This window comes from Anolis sagrei, chromosome 8, assembly GCF_037176765.1.
Source record: "Anolis sagrei isolate rAnoSag1 chromosome 8, rAnoSag1.mat, whole genome shotgun sequence".
In the NCBI taxonomy this organism is placed as follows: domain Eukaryota; kingdom Metazoa; phylum Chordata; class Lepidosauria; order Squamata; family Dactyloidae; genus Anolis; species Anolis sagrei.
In genome coordinates, this window is record NC_090028.1 from 5,464,043 (window position 1) to 5,485,020 (window position 20,978).

Below are 20,978 nucleotides of genomic sequence, written 5' to 3' on the forward strand. Positions count from 1 at the left end.
TTATGAAGTGTTTGCCTGAGTTTACTCATGAAACCTTTCCAATGTATCCATCAAGATTTGTGCCTCTTTTGAAGAAGAGTTATACATTGTTATACTCCTGTTAAAATAAACTTGTTACTTTTTCCTCAAGCCTTGCCTGATACAGTTCCTTATAAGCTGAACAGCCTGGAGTAGTAAAGTCAGGCCAGGAAAGTAAACGCTACGCTATCACTGAAACAAAGCCTTCTGTAATTAACAGTTCCTTTGTAAAGTAGTTCCTAGGCTGATATTGGTCGTTGCCCTGCTTCCCTCATAGATTAGGTGGCAGTGGGTGTCTTACCACGCGCGCCTTCACATTTGGTGGCATTCGGTGGCATTAATACAGTCTTCTTTACAATTGGTGGCAGCAGTTTAATAACAACTTCCTCACACCGATATTCTCACAGGTGGGAGAAAAATGTCCAGATCCCATGTTCCTTCTTTGATGGATAAGTGTGAAATATTTATTAGACTTGTGCAAAAAATTTGGAAGTTTCGGAAGTCGTAAGAAAATCGGGAATTTTAAAAAGTTGGAAGCCATATCTGAAGCGTTTGTGTGGCCCACACCAAATATTTTAGAATCGAAACTGACCCCATACTGTGTTGTTGTAGGTTTTTTTGGGCTATATGGCCATGGTCTAGAGGCATTCTCTCCTGACATTTCGCCTGCATCTATGGCATGCATCCTCAGAGGTAGTGAATCCCCACCAACGATGGAATTGAACCAAACTTGGCACACCGTTCTCCCATGACCAACAGAAAATACTGGAAGGGTTGTTGTAGGTTTTTTCGGGCTGTATGGCCATGGTCTAGAGGCATTCTCTCCTGACGTTTCGCCTGCATCTATGGCATGCATCCTCAGAGGTAGTGAATCCCCACCAACGATGGAATTGAACCAAACTTGGCACACCGTTCTCCCATGACCAACAGAAAATACTGGAAGGGTTGTTGTAGGTTTTTTTGGGCTGTATGGCCATGGTCTAGAGGCATTCTCTCCTGACATTTCGCCTGCATCTATGGCATGCATCCTCAGAGGTAGTGAATCCTCACCAACGATGGAATTGAACCAAACTTGGCACACCGTTCTCCCATGACCAACAGAAAATACTGGAAGAGTTGTTGTAGGTTTTTTTGGGCTGTATGGCCATGGTCTAGAGGCATTCTCTCCTGACATTTCGCCTGCATCTATGGCATGCATCCTCAGAGGTAGTGAATCCCCACCAACGATGGAATTGAACCAAACTTGGCACACCGTTCTCCCATGACCAACAGAAAATACTGGAAGAGTTGTTGTAGGTTTTTTTGGGCTGTATGGCCATGGTCTAGAGGCATTCTCTCCTGACATTTCGCCTGCATCTATGGCATGCATCCTCAGAGGTAGTGAATCCTCACCAACGATGGAATTGAACCAAACTTGGCACACCGTTCTCCCATGACCAACAGAAAATACTGGAAGAGTTGTAGGTTTTTTTGGGCTGTATGGCCATGGTCTAGAGGCATTCTCTCCTGACATTTCGCCTGCATCTATGGCATGCATCCTCAGAGGTAGTGAATCCCCACCAACGATGGAATTGAACCAAACTTGGCACACCGTTCTCCCATGACCAACAGAAAATACTGGAAGAGTTGTTGTAGGTTTTTTTGGGCTGTATGGCCATGGTCTAGAGGCATTCTCTCCTGACATTTCGCCTGCATCTATGGCATGCATCCTCAGAGGTAGTGAATCCCCACCAACGATGGAATTGAACCAAACTTGGCACACCGTTCTCCCATGACCAACAGAAAATACTGGAAGGGTTGTTGTAGGTTTTTTCGGGCTGTATGGCCATGGTCTAGAGGCATTCTCTCCTGACATTTCGCCTGCATCTATGGCATGCATCCTCAGAGGTAGTGAATCCTCACCAACGATGGAATTGAACCAAACTTGGCACACCGTTCTCCCATGACCAACAGAAAATACTGGAAGGGTTGTTGTAGGTTTTTTCGGGCTGTATGGCCATGGTCTAGAGGCATTCTCTCCTGACATTTCGCCTGCATCTATGGCATGCATCCTCAGAGGTAGTGAATCCTCACCAACGATGGAATTGAACCAAACTTGGCACACCGTTCTCCCATGACCAACAGAAAATACTGGAAGAGTTGTAGGTTTTTTTGGGCTGTATGGCCATGGTCTAGAGGCATTCTCTCCTGACATTTCGCCTGCATCTATGGCATGCATCCTCAGAGGTAGTGAATCCCCACCAACGATGGAATTGAACCAAACTTGGCACACCGTTCTCCCATGACCAACAGAAAATACTGGAAGAGTTGTTGTAGGTTTTTTTGGGCTGTATGGCCATGGTCTAGAGGCATTCTCTCCTGACATTTCGCCTGCATCTATGGCATGCATCCTCAGAGGTAGTGAATCCCCACCAATGATGGAATTGAACCAAACTTGGCACACCGTTCTCCCATGACCAACAGAAAATACTGGAAGGGTTGTTGTAGGTTTTTTCGGGCTGTATGGCCATGGTCTAGAGGCATTCTCTCCTGACGTTTCGCCTGCATCTATGGCATGCATCCTCAGAGGTAGTGAATCCCCACCAACGATGGAATTGAACCAAACTTGGCACACCGTTCTCCCATGACCAACAGAAAATACTGGAAGGGTTGTTGTAGGTTTTTTCGGGCTATATGGCCATGGTCTAGAGGCATTCTCTCCTGACATTTCGCCTGCATCTATGGCATGCATCCTCAGAGGTAGTGAATCCTCACCAACGATGGAATTGAACCAAACTTGGCACACCGTTCTCCCATGACCAACAGAAAATACTGGAAGGGTTGTTGTAGGTTTTTTCGGGCTGTATGGCCATGGTCTAGAGGCATTCTCTCCTGACATTTCGCCTGCATCTATGGCATGCATCCTCAGAGGTAGTGAATCCTCACCAACGATGGAATTGAACCAAACTTGGCACACCGTTCTCCCATGACCAACAGAAAATACTGGAAGGGTTGTTGTAGGTTTTTTCGGGCTGTATGGCCATGGTCTAGAGGCATTCTCTCCTGACATTTCGCCTGCATCTATGGCATGCATCCTCAGAGGTAGTGAATCCTCACCAACGATGGAATTGAACCAAACTTGGCACACCGTTCTCCCATGACCAACAGAAAATACTGGAAGGGTTGTTGTAGGTTTTTTCGGGCTGTATGGCCATGGTCTAGAGGCATTCTCTCCTGACATTTCGCCTGCATCTATGGCATGCATCCTCAGAGGTAGTGAATCCTCACCAACGATGGAATTGAACCAAACTTGGCACACCGTTCTCCCATGACCAACAGAAAATACTGGAAGGGTTGTTGTAGGTTTTTTCGGGCTGTATGGCCATGGTCTAGAGGCATTCTCTCCTGACATTTCGCCTGCATCTATGGCATGCATCCTCAGAGGTAGTGAATCCCCACCAACGATGGAATTGAACCAAACTTGGCACACCGTTCTCCCATGACCAACAGAAAATACTGGAAGGGTTGTTGTAGGTTTTTTCGGGCTGTATGGCCATGGTCTAGAGGCATTATCTCCTGACATTTCACCTGCATCTATGGCATGCATCCTCAGAGGTAGTGAATCCTCACCAACAATGGAATTGAACCAAACTTGGCACACCGTTCTCCCATGACCAACAGAAAATACTGGAAGAGTTGTTGTAGGTTTTTTCGGGCTGTATGGCCATGGTCTAGAGGCATTCTCTCCTGACATTTCGCCTGCATCTATGGCATGCATCCTCAGAGGTAGTGAATCCCCACCAATGATGGAATTGAACCAAACTTGGCACACCGTTCTCCCATGACCAACAGAAAATACTGGAAGGGTTGTTGTAGGTTTTTTCGGGCTGTATGGCCATGGTCTAGAGGTATTCTCTCCTGGCGTTACGCCTGCATCTATGGCATGCATCCTCAGAGGTAGTGAGGAACCAACACTTTCACATTACTTCATTTTCCAGATCATCAGACTGGGCCACAGCAACGCGTGGCAGGGGACAGCTAGTGTTTTTTATAAAAACTTTGAAAATTCATCAAAAATCTATGGATATGTGAAATGTTCTGAAATTTGGCGGGCTAACAGTGGAAAAAGTGTTCTACCATTGTGGTGAGTTTCATCCGAATAGCTTTTAAAATGAGGGTGATAAGAGCCCCTGAAGTTCCCCCAATTATAGTAATTTAATTATGCAATTACTGTAACAAAATAGTAATGAATTTTTCACTAAGTATAGGTGCTTTAAAAACACTTTAGAGCAGTGGTTCTCAACGTTCCTAATGCCGCGACCCCTTCCTTAATCCAGTTCCTCATTTTGTGGTGACCCCCAGCCATTAAATGATTTTCATTGCTACTTCATAATTGTAATTTTGCTACTGTTATGAATCATAGAATCAAAGAGTTGGAAGAGACCTCCTGGGCCATCCAGTCCAACCCCATTCTGCCAAGAAGCAGGAATATTGCATTCAAATCACCCCTGACAGATGGCCATCCAGCCTCTGCTTAAAAGCTTCCAAAGAAGGAGCCTCCACCACACTCCGGGGCAGAGAGTTCCACTGCTGAACGGCTCTCACAGTCAGGAAGTTCTTCCTAATGTTATGTAAATATCTGATAAGCAGGATGTATTTTCATTCACCGGACCAAATTTGGCACAAATACCCAATATGCCCAAGTTTGAGTACTGGTGGGGTTGGGATGGGAGGATTGGTGGGAGAATGGGAGGATGGGGTTCATGGGCATCGACCTTGAGTTTGGGAGTTGTAGTTCAGCTACATCCAGAGAGCACTGTGGGCTCAAACAATGATGGGTCTGTACCAAACTTGGCACAAATAATATGCCCAAATATTTACACTGGTGAAGTTTGGGGGAAATAGAGCTTGACATTTGGGAGTCGTAGTTGCTGGGATTTATAATTCACCTACATTCAAAGAGAATTCTGAACTACACCAACAATGGACTTGAACCAAACTTGGCACACAGAACTCCCATGACCAACAGAAAATACTGGAAGGGTTTGGTGGGCATTGACCTTGGGTTTTAGAGTTGTAGTTCGCCTACATCCAGAGAGCACTGTGGACTCAAACAATGATGGATCGGGGGCTGGATTGATTTTTATCATTTGGGAGGTATAGTTGCTGGGATTTATAGTTAACCTGATTAGTACAGGCCTTGGGTTTTGGAATTGTAGTTCACCCACATCCAGAGAGCACTGTGGACTCAAACAATGATGGATCCGGATCAAACATGGCACAAATATTCTATATGCCCAGATGTGAACACTGGTGAAGTTTGGGGGAAATAGACCTCGACATTGGGGAGTTGTAGTTGCTGGGATTTATAGTTCACCTACTACCAAAGAGCATTCTGAAGCGCACCAACGATAGAATTAGGCCCAACTTCCCACACAGGACTCTCATGACCAGCAGAAAATACTGTCTTTGATGGTCTTTGGTGACCCCTCTGACACCCCCTCACGACCCCTTCAGGGGTCCCGACCCCCAGGTTGAGAACCACTGCTTTAGAAAGTAAGTGCCAGCACCCTCCAGTTTTGTCATTACTCTTGAACCATTGTTTTAAATGGATCGCACATTCCTAATTGTTTACCTTCTGCTTTCTTCTTTTTGTATCTCCATCCTAAGAAGCCCAGAAGCAGCAAAAGCAATAGGATTCCGGCACCGGCTCCCACTCCAAGTACAAATCCATTTCCACTTCCAGTTTCGTTATCTTCCTTCGAATCGGGATCTTTGCTTTGTTTTGCTTAAGGAACAAAAGAAAGGCTAGTTATGGAAAAGAAACTCTGTTTTCGCTTTGGGCAACTGTAATGGATCTGGGAGTGCATTTTCTGTCTCTGAAACCCTGGAGAGATACTGAAAAGAGGTGCATCTACACTGTAGAATGAATGCAGTTTGACACCACATTAATTTCCATGGCTCAATGCTATGAAATCTTAGGATTTGGAGTTTTGCAAGCCAAGAGGAGAGGCAGGTAAGAAATCATCATCATCATCACTATCATCATCATCATCACCACCAATAGCCAGACAAGAGATTGAGAACAACAACCTTCATGAACCCTTTACATCTACTGAATTGGACATGGCTCTCAACAAATGTAAGAATGGCAAAGCAGCTGGCTTGGATGATCTACGGATGGAACAAATCAAGAACTTTGGTCCAAAAGCAAGGCACTGGCTGCTGGAGCTGATGAACAACTGCACTGCATCCTGTCAGATCCCCAAAATCTGGAGGAAAGCAAGAGTCATCGCCATCTTGAAGCCAGGCAAAGACCGCAATGACCCAAAAAGCTACAGACCAATCTCCCTGTTGTGCCACCTCTACAAAGTTCTGGAGAGACTTATTTTGTATAGAATTACGGAAAAAATAGACCCCTGTCTGATCCCACAGCAAGCTGGCTTCAGGAAAGGCAAAAGCTGCACATCGCAAGTGCTGAACCTGACTCAGCACATAGAAGATGGCTTTGAAAGGCAGCAGATCACAGGAGCTGTCTTCATAGACCTGTCAGCGGCTTATGATACTGTGAACCACCGCCTCCTCCTGAGAAAAATGTATAATATCACAAAAGACGACCACCTCACTCGCCTCATAGGAAACCTGCTACAAAACAGGAGCTTTTTTGTTGAGTTCCGGGCCAGAGAAGCAGATGGCGGAAACAGAAGAACGGCCTGCCTCAGGGGAGTGTGCTTGCTCCATCCATGTTCAACATCTACACAAATGACCAGCCACTGCCAGAAGGGAGAGAGAGTTACATCTATGCTGATGATCGTGCCATCACCGCTCAAGCAGGGAGCTTTGAGATGGTAGAACAGAAGCTCTCCAAAGCTCTAGGTGCTCTTACTGCCTATTACAGGGAAAACCAACTGATTCCTAACTCATCTAATACACAGACATGTGCTTTTCACCTTAAGAACAGACAAACATCCCGAGCTCTGAGGATGACCTGGGAAGGAATCCCACTGGAGCATTTCAGCGCACTCAAATCCCTGGGAGTCACTCTGGACAGTTCTCTGACCTACAAGAAGCACTGCCTGAACATCAAACAAAAAGTGGGCGATAGAAACAATATCATACGAAAGCTGACTGGCACAACCTGGGGATCACAACCAGATACAGTGAAGACATCTGCTCTTGCACTATGCTACTCTGCTGCTGAGTATGCACGCCCAGTGTGGAACACATCTCACCACACTAAAACAGTGGATGTGGCTCTTAATGAGACATGCCACATTATCACGGGGTGTCTGCGCCCTACCCCACTGGAGAAATTACACTGCTTAGCCGGTATCGCACCACCTGACATCCGCTGGGAAGTAGCAGCCAGTAGTGAAAGGACCAAGGCAGAGACACCTCCAGCTCATCCCCTGTTTGGGTATCAGCCAGCATGTCAATGACTTAAATCAAGAAATAGTTTTCTAAGATCTACAGAGACTCTCGCTGGAACACCTCAGCAAGCAAGAGTCCAAAAGTGGCAGGCTCAAACCCAGAACCTCAATCTGTGAGTGATACCAGATGAGACACTCCCCCCTGGGCACAGAGAAAACTGGGCGACTTGGAAGGCGCTGAACAGACTGCGCTCTGGCACCACGAGATGCAGAGCCAAACTCAAGAAATGGGGCCGCAAAGTGGAATCCACGACATGCGAGTGTGGAGAAGAGCAAACCACTGACCACCTACTGCAATGCACCCTGAGCCCTTCCACATGCACAATGGAGGACCTTCTTGCGGCCACACCAGAGGCACTCCAAGGGGCCAGATACTGGTCAAAGCACATTTAATCAACTACCACGTTTGCAAAATTTGTGGTTTTTTATCTGTTTGTTTGTTTTGTTTTGTTTAGAAATGTAATACAATGGTCTGGTTGCTGATGACACGATAAATAAATCATCATCATCATCATTGTCCCCACTGCTTTTCATCATTGCCATGATCCCTCTGTCAACAACCTTACAAAAAACAAACCTGGACTATCAAACATCTAAGAAATCTCACAAAATTTCACATCTGCTGTACATGGATGACCTGAAGATGTAGGGGAAAACCGAAACTGAAATCCAATCTCTGGCTAACACAGTCTGAATTTTCAGCACTGATATCAACATGGACTTTGGTTTAGATCTCATTTGCTGTGACATACTGTGTTTTTGTGTCAGAATAATAATAATAATAATAATAATAATAATAATAATAATAATTCTATAGCGGGTACATTTATACTATTATTATTCTGATGTATAGATGCACCCACAATTATTTTTAAATCATGCAGCATCAAGCAAAAATCCAAACTTGCAACATATTCAGAAATATCCTTATCAAGCAGCAACATGGGGAGAGAAAAAAGTAATTTGGGCCTTGAAAAATATACAGCCTCTATATTGTTTGCGTTTGGAACAATTGTTTGTTGGAATTGATACAAGTCTGCGGTGGTGCAATGGGTTAAACCCTTGTGCTGCTGAACTGCTGACCTGAAGGTCAGCTGAACTGCTGACCTGAAGGTCGGCAGTTCAAATTTGCGAGATGGGGTGAACTCCTGTCTTGTCATCTCCAGTTCCTGCGGACCTAGCAGTCCGAAAACATGCAAATGTGAGGATATCAATAGGTATCACTTTGGTGGGAAAAGGCAAAGAGATGCTCCAAGCAATCTTGCTGGCCACACAATCCAGGACAACACAAGCTCCTCGCCTTGAAAATGGAAAAAAACCACTTCTTCAGAGCCAGAAATGAGTACCACCTTCAGAAGCCGGAAGTGAAAAGAGAAGCCTTTGCCTTTGTTTGTCTGTCTTATTGTATATGACTATAAAGGCACTGAATGTTTGCCTCTGTATGTAAATGCTCATGATCATTTCCACTACCATGGCAGCCACCTCTCCACCAAAGTCAACACTGACATCGAAATACAACACTGCCTGAGCTCTGCGAGTGCAGCATTTTTCCGAATGAAGCAGAGAGTATCCGTAGGGACACCAAGGTGCATGTTTATAAAGCTATTGTCCTCCCAACCCTGCTATATGCCTGTGAAACGTGGATTGTTTACAGGCGTCACATGCAACTCCTGGAACAATTCCATCAGCGCTGCCTCCAGAAAATCCTGCAAATCTCTTGGGAAGACAGGCGGACAAATGTCAGCGTGCTGGAAGAAGCAAAGACCACCAGCATTGAAGCGATGGTCCTCTGCCATCAGCTCCGCTGGACTGGCCACGTTGTCCGGATGCCTGACCACCATCTCCCAAAGCAGTTGCTCTACTCCGAACTCAACAACGGAAAACGGAACATTGGAGGACAAGAAAAGAGATTGAAAGATGGGCTCAAAGCCAACCTTAAAATCTCTGGCATAGACACTGAGAACTGGGAAGCCCTGGCCCTTGAGCGCTCCAGCTGGAGGTCAGCTGTGACCAGCAGTGCTGCAGAATTTGAAGAGGCACGAATGGAGGGTGAAAGAGAGAAATGTGCCAAGAGGAAGGCGCGTCAAGCCAACTCAGACCGGGACCGCCTCCCACCTGGAAACCAATGCCCTCACTGTGGGAGAAGACACAGGTCAGGAATTGGGCTCCACAGCCACCTACGAACCCACCCCCAGGACACCGAACTTGAAGGACCATCATCCTCGGACTACGAGGGATCGCCTAAGTAAGTAAGTAAAGTATGTAAATGCTGTAATCTGTTCTGAGTCTCCTAGGAGAGAAAGGTGGAATATAAATAATATAGAACATGGCCATATAGCCCGAAAAAACCCACAAGAACCTAGTGATTCCGGCCATGAAAGCCTTCGACAATACATAAATAATATTTGTTGTTGTTGTTGTTGGCTCAAAGCTTTCTTCCTAGAGATTCTTTTCCACTGAAAATTAGGAAAAATACTGAACTGTGATAGAAATGAGATGTGATTTTTCTCTTCAACTCTTATAATCCCCCTTCTTTGGGAGTCATATTCTTTTGTGTCAGGATTGACTTGAGAAACTGCAAGTCACTTCTGGTGTGAGAGAATGTACCGTCTGCAAGGACGTTGTCTAGGAGACACCCAGATGTGTTACCATCATGTGGGAGGTTTTTCTGATGTCCCAGCATGAGGAGCTGGAGCTGACAGCCGAGGGCTCACCCTGTCTCGCAGATTCGCACCATTGACCTTCAGGTCATCAGTTCAGCCGGCACAAGGGTTTAACCCACTGCGCCACCGTGGCTCCGGTGGGAGGCACATGATTCGCTATCATTGCGCTTTGGCTTGGCTGGCTCTGTGGGAGGCATTTCGGCATGCTTTCTCTACTCGTCTTGCAAGAGCCAGAGATGGAGAACACTCTTCACTTACCAATAACATCAAGGCGGCATCCGTGCCCCAATCCTGACCGGTTTCTTAAGCTGCTCCCGACTTTGCATTGGTAGAACCCCGAATGGCTCTGATCAAGATTCATAACTGTGAGAGATGTCAACCCCTTTTCCAGATCCTGAAGGATTATGCCTGAGTCTGAATTATTGCTGAGCTCGATGGTATTTTTGTGCCACTGAACATACATGGTGCTGAGGTTGGCAACGGGCCTGAAAGAGCAGTCCATGGTGACATTTCCCCCTTCCATTTTCTTCAGGTCTGCTTCGGGAGTCTGGTTCACCATCAAGTCCGTGATCTCTGCAGGAGAAGAAGGAGCACCGATTAAAGCCATTGTCTTTGTTGTTATACTTTGTATACAAGAAGAGACATTCAAGGCACATCTCCTGTGTAAAATAAACGAAGTTGGACACCAAATGGACAAACCATAAAATACAATAATAATAATAATAATAATAATACCAAATGGACAAACCATAAAATCCAATCAGCCTAAAGCCCATATGTTGAGGCTCAGCATCTTGGCAGTGAATCTACTACTACCAGTTGCAGGAGGAGGAGTGATGCTGAGTCAGAGCTGGATCAGCGTCAGCTGGAAATCATTTTGGCCCCAAGCGATTCGGAGGACTTTGCAGGGTTCGGCCCTGAGGAGCTAATAGAGTCAGATTACCAAGGAGTAAAGCGTGTTGCCAGTGAGTCTGACAGTGATGATGACACCCTGAGTAAAAGGCTTAAAGATACAGCAGACAATTCCAGTTCAAGTGAATTGGAAGCCAGTGAGGGAGAAATGGAGGAGGAACTGGATTGGACTCTTGTTAAGAACATTAGGGACATATGCACCCAAGCCACGTCTAGTGACGAGTTCGAAGGGTTCCAGGATACATGGAAGGCAGGTTCATCTTGGCAGGATCAGGGATTGGATCAAAGATGGCAGCGTTGGCGTGGCAATGAAGCAGCAGCTGAGGGAAATGATCCAGATGCTAGTGATGAAAGCCAATCAAGTGATAGTGACTAGGGCTGGGCGATTTCGTTTCGTTAATTCGTAATTCGTTAATAATTCGTTAATTTTTTCAATTACAAAACGATAACGAACCATTCTGGAGCAATTATTAAAAAAAACGAATTTTCAAAAACTTTTTGTAAATGCTTCGTATTTCGATATTGTATTCGTTTCGTTATTGTTTTGAGGTCGTTTCGTTATTATTTCCGCATGTCTGGGCCAGTTTTATGGTTTAATTAGTGAAAAAAAATTATAATATCACACCAACAGTCAACAACAGAGGGAGAGGGAAGCTTCAGAAGTTTTTGGAGGTTTTTTAGCGTATTTCGCGGTCGCGTCCGCCATTAACGAATCGATTCGTTATTGTTTCGGAAATCGATTCATTAAATTTTTACCATTTACGAAATTTCGTAAATATCGAACTTTTTAAAAGGAAAATTTTGTAATTATTTTAAATATCGAAACAAAAAAAAACCCAAATACAAATTGATTTTAGAAACAAATTTTTCTCCATAAATTGGGAACGCTGGGATGTGTAACTTTGCAGAAGACAAAGTGTTGTTTATTTGCTTTGTGTTGCCTAACTTCTGTTTGGGTCCCTGGTATCCAGCTATCCTGCCTTGTGTGTCTTGACTTTGGAACCATGCTACATGAGTGACTTCATCCTGACCTTGGAATCGTCTTTGGACTACACAACTGTTTATTGGACTTTGTTATTGCTCTGAACTCTGCTTGATTAAGAAGCTGTTTTGATTTTGTGTTTGCCTCACGCTCATGTTAACTCCTGCTTTCCTTTTTGCTGAGCTCAAGTCCTGGAAGATCCGGCTTATCTCCTTTTTGTTTACTTGCCTGAAGGCTCTTTTGTTTTGTTAATTAGCACTGCTGTTAAGTGCTCTTACTGATAGAGACTCATTAAAGGCTTCTGTTAACCATTTAACTGCTGTGTAAGACAATCTCTGGTACCTGAGTCACAACACTATAAATATCTGGGCATCCTACAGTTGGTCAATATCAAGCATGGGCATGTGAAAAATGTGGTCAGCAAAGAATCAGAGAGTCAGAAAGAGTCAGAAAGGTTTTGAAGAGCAAATTAAATGGCGGAAATACGACCAAGGCTCTCAACTCCTGGGCCATCCTCGTCATTAGATACACGGCTGGGATTGTGAACTGGACAAAAGCAGAGCTGGAGGATCTGGACAGAAAAACAAGAAAACTGATGACCATCCACTACTCATGACACCCGCGTAGTGATGTCGACAGACTACCTGCCCAGAAAATCAGGAGGCAAAGAGAAGAGGGCTTGTGCAAGGGAGACCAATGGTACAAGAAGAGAAACATTCCCTGGCAGATGATGGGAAAGGCAGTCAAGAACAAACATTGAGGGAAGTCAAGAGTAGTAAACTGCTTCAAGTACAAAAGACAAGGAGGGAATACCATAAAAACACAGTCCAGAGCAGAAGAGAAAACTGGCCAAAGAAGGCTCTCCTTGGACGGTTCCTGGGAAAAACTGGGAGTCAAATTGAGAAAGAAAAAACCTGGCTGTGGCTCACAAATGGGACTCTGAAAAAGGAGACAAAGGAGGGCCTGATTCTGGCAGCCCAAGAACAAGCCATTTGAACCAAGGCCACCCAAGCCAGAATTGAAAAGTCGGTGACAGATTCCAAATGTAGACTCTGAAAGGAAGGAGGTGAAACAATCGATCTCATCCTCAGCTGCTGCAAGAAGATCGTGGACAGACTACAAGCAGAGGCACAACACCCTTGCTGAGATGATTCATTGGGACTTGTGCTGCAAATGCCATCTGGCTGCGACAAAGAACTGGTGGGATCAGAAGCCAGAAAAAGTTACACAAAATGGACACATCAAACAATTCTGGGGCTTCTTATTTGAGACAGACAGAGATTTGGAGCACAACACACCTGACCTCACGGTCGGGGGGAAAAAAAACAAAGTATGGATTGTGGATGTTGCAATCCCAGGTGACAGCAGGATTGAAGAGAAACAACTGGAAAAGCTGACACAATACTGCATTGAATTGCAGACTCTGGCACAAGCTAGTAAAGGTGGTCCCTATAGCAATTGGCACACTGGGTGCAGTGCCTAAAGACCTTGGCCTGCACTTAAACACAATCGGCACTGACAAAATTACCATCTGCCAGCTGCAAAGGGACACCTTGCTGGGATCTGCACACACTACTCACCGATACATCACACAGTCCTTTGACAGTTGGGAAGTGTCCAACGTGTGATCCAATACAACAGCCAGCAGAGTGACCTTGTTTGCTGTGTACTAATCTTATAGTGTTTCAAATAATAATAATAATAATAATAATAACAACAACAACAACAACAACAACAACATGGATGTGGCTCACAAATGGAACTTTGAAAAAGGAGATGGAAGGCCTGATTCTGGCCACCCAAGACCAAGCCATCAAAGAACCAATGCCATCAAAGCCAGAATTGAAAAGTTGATGACAGATCACAAGTGTAGACTCTGCAAGGAAGCAGATGAAACAATAGATCCCATCCTCAGCTGCTGCAAGAAGATCGCGCAGACAGACTACAAGCAGAGGCACAACACCATTGTTCAGATGATCCATTGGAACTTGTGCCACAAAATTCCATCTGCCTGCGACAAAGAACTGTGGGATCACAAGCCGGAAAAAGTTACAGAGAATGAACATGTCAAACGATTCTGGGGCTTCTGAATTCAGATTTAAAGATCGAACTGCAAAGACTCTGGCACAAGCCAGTCAAGGAGGTCCCGGTGGTGATCGGTACACTGGGTGCAGTGCCTAAAGACCTTGGCCTGCACTTAAACACAATCGGCACTGACAAAATTACCATCTGCCAGCTGCAAAGGGACACCTTACTGGGATCTCACACACTACTCACCGATACATCACATAGTCCTTTGACAGTTGGGAAGTGTCCAACGTGTGATCCAATACAACAGCCAGCAGAGTGACCTTGTTTGCTGTGTACTAATCTTATTGTGGGTTGTTGTAGGTTTTCTCGGACTCTATGGCCAGGTTCTAGAGCAGGGGTCCTCAAACTAAGGCTCGAGGGCCGGATGCAGACCTCCAAGGTCATTTACCCTGTCCTTCCTCAGGGTCAACCTAAGTCTGAAACAACTTGAAAGCACACAACAACAACAACAACAACAACCCTATCTCATCAGCTAAAAGCAGGCCCACACTTCGCATTGAAATACTAACCTATATATATAAAAATGCTCTGTGCATAATGAGTTCCTTAAAAACAAAAGAACCAATGAACGAAATCACACCAAATTTGGTAACAAGACGTCTCACTACACAAGGAGTGACCATCACTCAAAAAATTATGATTTTGTCATTTGGGTGTTGTAGTTGCTGGGATTTATAGTTCACCTACAATCAAAGAGCATTCTGAACTCCACCAACGATGGAATTGAACCAAACTTGGCACACAGGCCTCCCATGACCAACAGAAAACACTGGAAGGGTGGACATTGACCTTGAGTTTGGGAGTTGTAGTTCACCTACATCCAGAGAGCACTGTAGACTCAAACAATGATGGATCTGGACCAAACTTGGCACAAATACTAAGTATGCCCAAATGTGAAGACTGGTGGAGTTTGGGGAAAATAACCTTGACACTTGGGAGTTGTAGTTGCTGGGAGTTATAGTTCACCTACAATCAAAAAGCATTCTGAACTCCAGCAACGATGGAATTGAACCAGTCTTGGCACACAGAACTCCCATGACCAACAAAAAATACTGGAAGGGTTTGGTGGGCAGTGTACTTTGGTTTTAGAGTTGTAGTTCACCTACATCCAGAGATCACTGTGGACTCAAACAATGATGGATCTGGATCAAATTCTACACAAATACTCAATATGCCCAAATGTGAACACTGGTGGAGTTTGGGGAAAATAGAATCTTGACATTCGGGAGTTGTAGTTGCTGGGATTTATAGTTCACCTACAATCACAGAGCATTCTGCGCCCCACCAAAGATAGAATTGGGCCAAACCTCCCACACAGAACCCCCATGTGGGCCACAGCAACGCATGGCAGGGGATGGCTAGTTAGTTTATATTGGTTAGAATTGTTCTTCATTTTAATTATTGTATTGTTTTAAATGGGGGTCTTTTGCACTACAAATAAGATATGTGCAGTCTGCATAGGAATACATTCATGTTTTTTTTCAAATTATAATCCGGCCCTCCAACAGTTTAAAGGACTGTGACCTGGCCTTCTGTTCAAAAAGTTTGAGGACCCCTGTTCTAAAGGCATTCTCTCCTGATGTTTCGCCTGCATCTATGGCAAGCATCCTCAGAGGTTGTGAGGTCAGGATTGAAGAGAAACAAATTGAAAAGCTGACATGATATGAGGATTTAAAGATCGAACTGCAAAGACTGGCACTGACGCCGAGCATGCCCCCCCCCCCCCTAACAAGGGATGGTGACTTATAGTTCTGCAAAGGACAAAGGTACCAGCCTGCACAATAGGGATTAAGTCTTGGTCAATTTGCCAAGGCCTTAACAACAATGAGGACCTCATGAAACTTCGGGAATAGCTAGACCTTGGGGTCTCTGCCTCTCTCGGGAGCTGTAGTTCTCCAAGGACGGGGAGCAAAGCTTGTTTCCAGAGACACCAGGTCCATTTGGGCCACTCAAGAACTCCTGCCAGGACCTTTGTGCAACACCCTTGCGTTTTAGCCATCCCCTATGGACGCTCTTTCCCCCCACATGGACAAACCTTATGAAATCTTGCCTTTTATGAACTTTAGATATATGAAATGTGTTTTCTGATTTCTTTGTGTGGCAGAAGCCTTTCCCCTTTTCTTCTGACCTTTGTTTCCCCTATATACATGAAGAAACTCCACCAAAGGGACTACAAAGCCCCAAACATTCCAGGAATTTTTTTATCCACAACTTCCTTTTGCATGGACAATAGCCTGGGCAGCTGGTGGCCCTCGGAGGAATTGCCCAGCCCTCAGCTTGCCCCCTTGGCAAAAATCTTAATCATATTTCCTCCAGAAGGACAAAAGGTCCTCGAAAAACCTTTTGCCTTCGCTCTGATTATTCATTCCACTCAAAGCACAATAGATCAGGCTGGCTTGGGATTTCCCCTTTATCTCGCCGGCCGCATGGCATGGCATTTCCTTTGTTTACTCCTTTCCCAGATTCCTTTGTGCTCCCTCATCCCGCCTCCATCTCTCCTGATTGGCTGTCGCCACCAGGTGGCAGAGGTCTTCCCATTGGTTCCTACGGACCACTGGAGCCCATCGCCCAATCATGGCAGGGAACAACAGGGAAGCCAGGGCGGGGAGTTTGAACTCTGCAACTTTGAATTTGCTATAAATATGACTGTACTAGTGTACTCCCCTCATACTTAGCTTGGCGAATTATTGCAGCTTTGCATCCATTTCAGCTGAATCGCATTTAAACCTCGATGGCTTTTCTTCAACTGGTGAGGCTTTTCATTGGGAAATCAGGGAAAAATATGGGATGCTTCTCTGTCCCGCCAGGGAAAAAGAACTCTTTGATGAGTCTAATTGGTCTCTGCCTCCTGGCAAAGACCCCTAAATTTTAGCTCTAGATCAATTGGCGACCACGAAGGGACTGGCTTGGGTTCACACTAAATTTTTAGGCCTGTCAAGGTGGTCCCAGTGGTGATGGGCATACTGATTGCAGTGCCTAAAGACCTTGGCCTGCACTTAAACACAACCAAGAGTGGGCTTGTGAGAAATGTTTTGTTTCTGGTTGTATCTATGTATAGGGTTCTCATTTTTATCCATTTCAGCTCAAAGTCCGCACCAAAAACCTATAGACCCTGAGAGAGGTGTCACCCCCTTTGACGGTATGATTGGTACCCCCCCCAAAAAAAAATTGAAGAAAAAGACACATTCACCCAAACACACAAACGATCAAAAAGTGGCAGAAAAGCAACAATTTACCTCTAACAGTAACTGTACTATTACTGACAGACTTGACGCCCTCTGAGTTACCAAACTGACATTGATACGTTCCAGAGTCCTCGATGTCAACTCTCTTCAGAGTGAGATTGCTCACTTGGGCGGCTTTGTCTGTAATTATGGGCATTTGACTTGAATTTGCTAATTTCCTGGTTCCATTGTGATACCAATTAATATACCACACGCCAGTTATGTTTCCTTGGAATTTGCAAGACATATTCACGGTCGATCCTTCCAGGACATCCAAAGAGGACGGTGTCAGAACGAATGAAGAACCCGGAGACGCCATTGCTAGATATTCTGAAAGAACAAACAGAAATGTTAAAAGGTGAAAGGAAAACCATCCTTGTCTCTCATACACACACACACAGATTGTGCTGTCATGCACTGGGCCTGATATCGAGCTGTTTTTAGTAGGGTCTCCCGGCGGAGGAGATCCCTGAGGACAGCTCAAAAGGGCCCTGGACCTTTGGTGAGGCCAGCGAGAGCCAATCCAAAGAGTAAAAAATATTACAAATAATAATGCCTCATCAAAGTGGAAGAAGTTTTCAGCAACCGAGGTTTATTTGTGATTCAGGTGAGATCAGATGCATTGCAGGAATCATTCCACTGCAAGCATAATTTTACAGAATTTCCAAGCATTTTTATAGCATGCAGACAAAGGAAAACAGTTTCAAAATTCCCGCCCGCCCCTTGCCAGCCGGCTTCGTGCTGATTGGCTGGCCGCGGAACAGCTGGGAGGAGGCTTGGCGGCACGCCCCGCCTCTGGACCAATCAGCGAGCTCCGCCACCTCTGGGAGGCCAATCAGTGCCTTCCTAGCGCCTCCGAAGATGGACCAATCGGCAGCTAGGAGGTGGGATGAAGCTTGACAAAGACTGAGGTAATGATCAGCTTAGGGGCATCCGCCAGCTGGAATGTGAGGTTTTTGTCCTCACTGGCGGGGTGTGAGATAAGGGAACAATGGGCTTCCTGGTCTGTGATGGGATTTGGAGGAAATATGAAAAGGCTTTTTTCGGTATCGGACCTCAAAGGGGGATCAACAATACCTGGGTGATTCAATCAATCTTTGTTTCCGAGTTCTGTTGGCCCCCTCCCCTCGCTGGTCTGCTCCGAGGGCCAGGGTTGGGGGGAAACAACAGTATGGTCCATGCAAATGAATCAATCAAGGGTGATTGAGGGTGAGGCTGGAGCCCTCCCCCAGGCAGTTCCTGGTCACAGCAGTTTTGTGGGGCAAGGGTCAGAGAGGGCAAGGGTACAGAGGAAATTCATAAGGTTACATACATATATCAAAATCATAGGCAATAGGCATCACTGATACAGAGTTAGTTCATAAGAGGAACCCCCATCCTACCCCATAAAGTTTATTTCAATATTTGATCTTTATTAAGGTCCAAACTGGAAATCCCATGCTCTTAGGAAGGGCGTGTGGAAGCAGAGGTTGCTAGCAGTTCAAATCAAGCATTGATAGAAAGTTCATGGCCAGGGTTGTGGCAAACAGTCCAGTCCACTCAGCAGAGAGTCATGGATTCAGGCTGGAATCAGCAGATGGGCGCTGAGTTGATCAATAACAGAATCCATCGTTCAGCCCTTGGGGAACTACAACTCTCACAAAAGGGCAGAAGTCCCAAGATCCAGCCATTTCCCAAAAAGCCTCGTGGGGTCCTTGCTGTTGTCAGTGCCTTGGCAATGTGGCCAAGACTTAACCCTTGTTGTGTAGTCTGGTGACCTTGCCCTTTGCAGAACTATAAGTCCTTATCCCTTAATTCTGAGGGGGGGTGCCTGACATCAGGCCTATAATTGTCTTTTGAACAGGACGTGCTCTTTGTGCCCAGCAGGAAGCCGGGTTGCCTTGGCTGAGAGACCCTAAGGATTTTCCTATACAAAAGTCTTTAGATGCTTGAAAAGTTTAATCAAGTCCTTTATTATCCTTTATTATTGCTTAGATCTTCAACAATTAAACAAACAAAATGCTAAGGCTTCCTGCCCAAATGGAACTGTAGAGAAGAGTCTACTGAACAAGCCAGTGCCTACTGCATATGTTGCTTAAGTCGCACTGACTGACAGTCTGCACAGAGTTCCATACTTCACACTTTAACAACACAACCGTTCAATGCTAAGGCTTCCCGCCAAAATGGAACTGTAGAGAAGAGTCTACTGAACAAGCCAGTACCTGCTGCATACGTTGCTTAAGTCGCATTGACCGACCGTCTGCACGGAGTTCCATACTTCACACATTAACAACACAACCGTTCGATGCTAAGACTTCCCACCCAAATGGAACTGTAGAGGAGAGTCTGCTGAACAAGCCAGTACCTGCTGCATATGTTGCTTAAGTCGCATTGACCGACCATCTGCACAGAGTTCCATACTTCGCACTTTAACAACACAACCGTTCAATGCTAAGGCTACCCATCCAAATGGAACTGTAGAGAAGAGTCAACTGAACAAGCCAGTACCTGCTGCATACGTTGCTTAAATCGCATTGACCGACCGTCTGCACAGAGTTCCATACTTCACACTTTAACAACACAACCGTTCGATGCTAAGGCTTCCTGCCAAAATGGAACTGTAGAGAAGAATCTATTGAACAAGCCAGTACCTGCTGCATAGGTTGCTTAAGTCACACTGACCGACCATCTGCATAGAATTCCATACTTCACACTTTAACAACACAACCATTCAATACTAAGGCTTCTCACCCAAATGGAACTGTAGAGAAGAGTCTACTGAACAAGCCAGTACCTGCTGCATACGTTGCTTAAGTCGCATTGACCGACCATCTGCACAGAGTTCCATACTTCACACATTAACAACACAAGCATTCAATACTAAGGCTTCTCACCCAAATGGAACTGTAGAGGAGAATCTACTGAACAAGCCAGTACCTGCTGCATACATTGCTTAAGTCGCATTGACCAACCGTCTACATGGAGTTCCATACTTCACACTTTAACAACACAACCGTTCGATGCTAAGGCTTCCCGCCCAAATGGAACTGTAGAGAAGAGTCTACTGAACAAGCCAGTACCTGCTGCATATGTTGCTTAAGTCGCACTGACCGACCGTCTGCATAGAGTTCCATACTTCGCACTTTAACAACACAACCGTTCGATGCTAAGACTTCCCGCCAGAATGGAACTGTATAGGAGAATCTACTGAACAAGCCAGTATCTGCTGCATACGTTGCTTAAGTCGCATTGACCGACCGTCTGCACAGAGTTCCATACTTTGCACTTTAACAACACAACCGTTCGATGCTAAGGCTGCCCACCCAAATAGAACTGTAGAGAAGAGTCTACTGAACAAGCCAGTACCTGCTGCATACAGTGCTTAAGTCGCATTGACCGACCGTCTGCACAGAGTTCCATACTTCGCACTTTAACAACACAACCGTTCGATGCTAAAGCTTCCCGCCCAAATGGAACTGTAGAAAAAAGTCTACTGAACAAGCCAGTACCTGCTGCATACATTGCTTAAGTCGCATTGACCGGCCGTCTGCACAGAGTTCCATACTTCGCACTTTAACAACACAACCTGTCAGGTTTTACAATGTATTGTAATGTAATATAGCTGAGTCATGCACTGCTGATGGGCTTCTATTGGAAATGCTGAGTCATGCATTAACTGTATATAGGGAATCATTTGGGG

General features: G+C 45.3%; 1 protein-coding gene across 3 annotated transcripts in view; it reads right to left on the reverse strand.

The window, feature by feature from the left end:
- The window catches only part of LOC137097536 (tyrosine-protein kinase-like otk), a 36,228-nt gene that overhangs the window by 8,105 nt on the left and 7,145 nt on the right, over positions 1 to 20,978 (reverse strand). For 2 of the 3 annotated variants that reach the window (XM_067470878.1, XM_067470877.1), the window contains exons 2-4: positions 17,312 to 17,629; positions 10,349 to 10,663; positions 5,633 to 5,785 (exon numbers count right to left, since the gene is read on the reverse strand). In XM_067470878.1, coding sequence (XP_067326979.1) covers positions 5,633 to 5,785; positions 10,349 to 10,663; positions 17,312 to 17,629 — 786 coding nt within the window. The remainder of the gene's footprint in view (positions 1 to 5,632; positions 5,786 to 10,348; positions 10,664 to 17,311; positions 17,630 to 20,978) is intronic. The other variant, XM_067470879.1, reaches the window with a different exon arrangement.